Source organism: Symphodus melops, assembly GCF_947650265.1.
Source record: "Symphodus melops genome assembly, chromosome: 18".
Lineage (NCBI taxonomy): Eukaryota > Metazoa > Chordata > Actinopteri > Labriformes > Labridae > Symphodus > Symphodus melops.
The window spans coordinates 17,665,440-17,671,439 of NC_136708.1; the positions used below are offsets into that span (position 1 = coordinate 17,665,440).

At 36.8% G+C, this 6,000-nt stretch overlaps 1 protein-coding gene across 4 annotated transcripts in view; it reads left to right on the forward strand.

The window, feature by feature from the left end:
* celf3a (cugbp, Elav-like family member 3a) overlaps positions 1–4,161 on the forward strand; it is a 29,572-nt gene extending 25,411 nt beyond the window's left edge. For 3 of the 4 annotated variants that reach the window (XM_079367575.1, XM_079367573.1, XM_079367574.1), the window contains 3 exons: positions 356–499; positions 594–726; positions 3,297–4,161. In XM_079367575.1, coding sequence (XP_079223701.1) covers positions 356–499; positions 594–721 — 272 coding nt within the window. In that variant the 3' untranslated portion in view covers positions 722–726; positions 3,297–4,161. Of the gene's footprint in view, positions 1–355; positions 500–593; positions 727–1,180; positions 1,278–3,296 lie in introns of all 4 variants that reach the window. The other variant, XR_013781153.1, reaches the window with a different exon arrangement.
* Positions 4,162–6,000: the final 1,839 nt, after the last annotated feature.

Here is a 6,000-nt window from a genome sequence, read left to right on the forward strand (position 1 = left end):
TTAACAAGAATCACACATTCGCATCAAAGTTAATCATTTTGCAGATAATTCTGTCAATATTTGATTGTGGGTTTTTTCTACTATTGTTAATATCTTGGTTTTCATTCGTTCCTGTGTCATTTGTAATGTATTTGCAAACTAAGATAGCCTTTAAGATATTTATAGTATATTCTTTGTGTCCCTAGCGGCAGCTGTGGTGTTGGAGCCATTTTTTTAAAATACAAAATTAAAACTTTTATCAACAAGCTGTTGGTTGTTGTTTCACTAAATGAGGCTGGTATCCATGTTACTCCCTAACCTGTTTTGTTTTGTTTTGTAATGTCTATCTCCATGGCTCTCCTGTACTTGTGTTCAGGTCCCGAGGGCTGTAACATATTCATCTACCACCTGCCGCAGGAGTTCACCGACTCCGAGATATTGCAGATGTTCCTGCCCTTTGGAAACGTCATCTCTGCAAAGGTCTTTGTCGACCGCGCCACAAACCAGAGTAAATGCTTTGGTGAGTTTCTGCCGCGGCTGCTGTCATCATACAAGAGAATTTTATACATATAAGTTCTTTTTTTCAAATGAATGTCATTCTGTCTTCTCTGCAGGTTTTGTCAGCTTTGACAACCCATCCAGCGCCCAGACTGCCATCCAGGCCATGAACGGCTTCCAGATCGGCATGAAGAGGCTGAAGGTGCAGCTGAAGAGGCCCAAGGATGCCAACAGGCCTTACTAAAGGAGGTGAGTTATCCTCTATTGACCAGGAGACAGGGACTCGGGGAGGGGTTGATAGACAGCTGTAAATGTGTCTGCGAGTTAAAGAGACAGACTGGATGTAATTGGGGGCTCACTACTTAAACGGCTGTCTTTCATGTGGAACTAAAGAAGTCAATAACCCTACAGTAAATTAGCTTTAATGAGGTGGCAGCACTCTCAGAATACCATCAATTTTAAATACTGTGTGTAGAAGATATTTCTCCTTTTTTGTGTGCTCATAATGTAGGGAAAGTTTGATTTGAGGAGTGTGTTTTGACTCACTTTAACTGTTATGTCTAACCAGTGTTCTGTCGCAGGGTTGAATGCTAAATACTGTACCTCATTAATTTTTGTTTTGTTTTACTTTTTCATTTTATTGTTTTTGTGCTGTGCCACATGCCATTTATCCTGAAAAAAAAAACATCACACCACTCTCAAGACCGTCCCGTCCATACATATATCGTGGAGACGTGCGTCGCTATGGCTACGGTTGCCTAGCAACCGCTAAAACCTCCCCCCTTCCTTCTCACTGCGTTGTAAGTTAATTGGCCTGTGTTGGTTGCTGTGGCGATATTTGCCTGTGATGGTTGCCATTAGCATTTTTTTTTTATTTTTGGGCCGTTGCCTTGATTCACCATGCTCAACTGCATGGCGGGTTACTGTGGCGACCATGAACTGTGTTTGGTGCGTTGTGAGTTTCCTCTTATTATTTTGTTCTGGTTTTTAATCCTTGCAAACACTGATCAATAACTGTCACTTTACCTCAGCATCTGTAAGTAATTGATTATCATGACATGCTGTTTTTCTAAGTCTTAAAGCTTCAAAGCTAAGCTAAATTAGCCTGCTGTCCATCTAATAAATGGATACATTAGGATTTTTTCTGTTAAGACTTTTTGGTTTTTGATTAGTTTATTTTTTTGTTGTCTGTCATGATTATCATTCTTACACATAACTCCCTCTGTTTAGTTGGTTGGTGTGGTAGTTTCGGTGAGTGCGGGGTTTTTGTTTGGTTGTAACTCAATTCCAAGTGACTTTGTGTCTGAGCTTTGTTTGGTTTTTGTGAGACTGAAAATGTATTGAACATGCCCCCTGTTAATGATTTAAAACATAGTGTGTGTGTGTGTGTGTGTGTGTGTGCGTGTGTGTGTGTGTGTGTGTCTGTCTCCGTGCGTCTGTGTGTCTGTGTGTTTTGTATGTGTGAATGACAGTGACATTGTGAGACTACCAGAGGGTGAATACATGTACATACCTGTGTGGCGTGTGCTGTTTAAAATAGATGTAAAACGATCAATGTGTAAGTGAATGTGTGTGTTCTTGTACCAACTGAGACACTAACCTTAATAGGGAAGGTTTTGGGTAAAGCTGTTTGGTTCCTGTGACACGTGCTGCTGGCTGAGGAACTGCATTCCTCTGTAGGAATTCTGGGACTCCAAAACACAATAAACAAATTAATATGCATAGCAATGAAATTATAAATAGAAAATAGACAACCTTGTATTAATGAAAAAGTGCAAAATGTGTGGCATGCACAGGGCATCTGTTGGTCAGAGAACAAGCTGCAAAAGATATGTTTTAACAAAAGAAAGCTTATGGATGAAATGATTTCAAATAGAAAATACTTACTCATATGAAATGTAATTTCTTAATGTAATGTATTTCCACCTCTAAACTAACTACAACTTTAAAATCTGCTAAACATAATGAATACATCTTATTTAACACATTCACATACACCCCTTTAACCCCTTCACATACACCTAGTTGTACTGTATATACATATCTTTATTTTAGTTTATATAAGGTGTATTTTTTTTTGCTCCAAGTGATTTAAAACGTTGCACAATTCAATATATCAAATATCAATAAATACATTTTTAAGACATGTAATTCACCCTGGCATATTTGAAATAGTGGTTGAATTATAATTTAAAACAATGAAAAGGGTCTGAACAAAATATAAGAGTTTACTTTATATAAACCGCTTGTTAAGGGTTTTTTTTTTAACATAAATGAAGGTCAGGAGATCAACATTGAGTGCTTTCACAAAAGGTTACTTTAGATGAAGATAAACTGGCTTAAAAAAAAGTTATTTAACAATTTATTCTTGAACACGCAGATGCCCTGTTTGCAGCAGCTCACGTTAACAGATAAAACGTTTTGGAGTAACACTACAGTTTGGTGAATGGCATGCTGAATGTCATGAGAATAAATGTTGAATTACCTCCAAATTGTTTCTTTATCAAAAAGAATTGGAGAGTTTATCCTCACCAGCATTCCTACTGTGCATGTTCTGAATTAATTTGCCTGCCAAAAGAGATGACAGACTATTTTTCTGAGAACGTGCATACAATTGCAGCAGTATGACTGTCACTATTTGAGTTGCATGGACACCAGTTGATTTCTGAGACTCCCCTGAGGCATCCGTGCAAGCAGTGTGTATTGCAGACACCACTCCACTTCCAAAGTCTTACATACTGTATGTGTGTTTCATTGCTGTGATTCAGTTTTAAATACTCTTTATGTTTTTTTTTGTTTCTCTTTTTCTTCACTTCCAGGTAAAACCTAAGAGTTCAATCAAGAGAAACCACTTGGGATGTCCCAGCCTTTTTTGGTTGTTTGACCAACCGTATAGCACAGGAGCAACACTTCACAAAAAGCAGTATCACGTTCATGCGCTTGCCAAACGCAACCACGACAGCAGTAATATCAGCAACAAATAACTTCAACTGAGTCAGCATCCGCAGTATCAGAAGTGCTCCAGATTTCCTATCATTCCACAGCTGGATTCATTTATATAATGTACATACTCTATTGTCGGCAACAAGATCTACATGTTAAGAAAAAGCATATCACTGATGTTATTCTACTGAACAGGGTTTACTGTATAGTGTGATTTTGTGGTCCATGGCGTCAACAGAAAGCCAGTGTGCACAGTCAGAGGCAAAAGAAAATACTATTCTGTATGATTACCATTGGTAATATTGTTATGTAGAGTTAGTTTTATTATTTATACGTAAATTAAAAAACATGGGGTAATGAAACTGAACGAGAAAAGGATTTCCTCTCACTGTACATACCTTGGTTTGAAACAGACTTCAATTAAAAAGTTCTCTGCTGCCACTACTTTTCAAATTAACATAGCGGAAGGAAGGGCTGGGAATTTTTCTATCTTGATTTTTTACGTTTAATTTATTGGGTAATCAATTTGATTGGGAGGGGGGATGTGAGGATTTCTTTTTTAATTTAAGAAAAAAAAAAGAGGATTCCTGTTGTCTTCAAGACAATGAACACACTTATAGAGTTTTTAATTACATAAATGTAACTATGGAAGTTAAAAAAAAAACATGTTTCTTTATTTATTCTCTACAATCGCTGTTTTAAAACATATGTCTTTAAAAGAAAATAAAGTACGGTTTAGAAAAAAAATGGTGTCCACTTCTCGTCATATAATGCATCAATACCTTTTTCACGATCACAGATAAAATTCAAATCTTGAATGAGAGTTATGTTTCCATTTACACACAGCAGAACAGACAAAAGCTGTGTTAGTTTCGGGGGAGTTTGCTGCTCTCTATAGGCCTGAAGAAGTATTAAGTGAAGTGAGAAAACATCTGGCCTCCATTCTTTCATAGATTTCAACCTGTAGACCAAACTAAGCAAGACTCATATGGAGAAAAATATTCAAATATTTGTTTGTTTTTAATGGATTGCATGATTGAATGTTCAATGATCAATAGATCATATTATCAAGTGTGTAGATAATTTCCATTATTTTTACATAATCATGATTCAATCATGATTCAATCATGATTATGTAAATCATATCCCGAGTACCTAAGTAAGCGCAATGACTTTTTGATGACATTTCATGCAGCTCAGATTTGAAGATGAAGGAAAAGCTGAGGTGTAAGTAACCACAGCTGGGATGTGTCTGCATTTTCGTGTTGGTCTGATGCGTCCAAACACGCCTCGGCCCTCTTTGGCATGCATGGATGTATGCAGGGTGATTAGTGCTACACAGACGGATTGAATAAGAAAAAAAGTATTTTATGATACCCTGTCATTATTCTGTTAACACTGTTGCTACAATTTGGGGCAGGGGGGAAGAATCAGAATCAACAAATATATGTATGAATGGGAATCAATGCAGTATTTGTTGATCTAATACATTCAAGAAAACAGAAAACTGTAACTTCTGAAAGTGAAACACCTAGCAAAAGCAGAGGTGCTGCGTGGTGGTGCGCCGGGCCAGTTTCCCCAAAGGACTGAAAAACATTAAACCACAGCAGTGACTCAGACTGTTTGCAATGACAGTGGAAAACCTAGTTTTGGCTCCCCATCTAACAATAATGTTATCATGCATTGCATTTTTATTCCTGTGAAAACCTAAGTTTGACAATGAAATTCACAGAGACAATAAAGACGATTTATCCGAGAGTGAAAAAAGAAAACAAAACAATGGTGAGCAGATTGTGATGATTAGATAAACATATTAATTATATTAGCCTACTGCTTGTGAAGTTACTCAATGATTAACGTTTGTATTGCTCTTTATATTTATATTTTCCAAATAAGAAGGTTGTTAATGTTCTTCATATTTATATTTGAAAATTATAGCCTACTAATGGAACTTGGCAATTAAAAAAAAAGCTTATTGGCAGGCCATCTGTATTATTCCTTTGGGCCTCAACAGATTTGTTAATTGCCACTGTGCAAAAATGCAGTTGCCCCCCAAAAATGGGGCAAAGAACTTCTACAACCCTCCAGTGAAGAAAACAGGATTAAGCACCATGAAGGGTGCAAAAGCGAAGTGTGTGATGTAGTCAATTTGCAGTGCCCTTTAAATGCAGTGGAGGAAATGTAATCCATTGAGAAACACTTCCATTGGACGCAAAAATAAATAAATAAATAAAGGGGACTTGTACGGCCCCCATGTGATGAGTCAACAACATTGTTTGAAGTTCAGGACACTTTACAATATTGGTAAAAATACCTTAAAACTGGGATATATGTCACAATATGCCAGTTAAGAGTGATTAAAAAAAACCTTAATGATCTATGGTTTGATTTCATGGGACTTTAAATAGTTCTCTCACTATTTGTTAGGCTACAGTGCCAGTTTTACTTTCAAAATAGTCACATAAATATTTAGCAAAGAAAATTTACTTTTACCATAAATAGGTCAAAGCGTTTATGAGTAGAAGAACAAGCCATATCCCTCACGTGGCACTAACCACTCCTCATACATAGAGAAAAGAG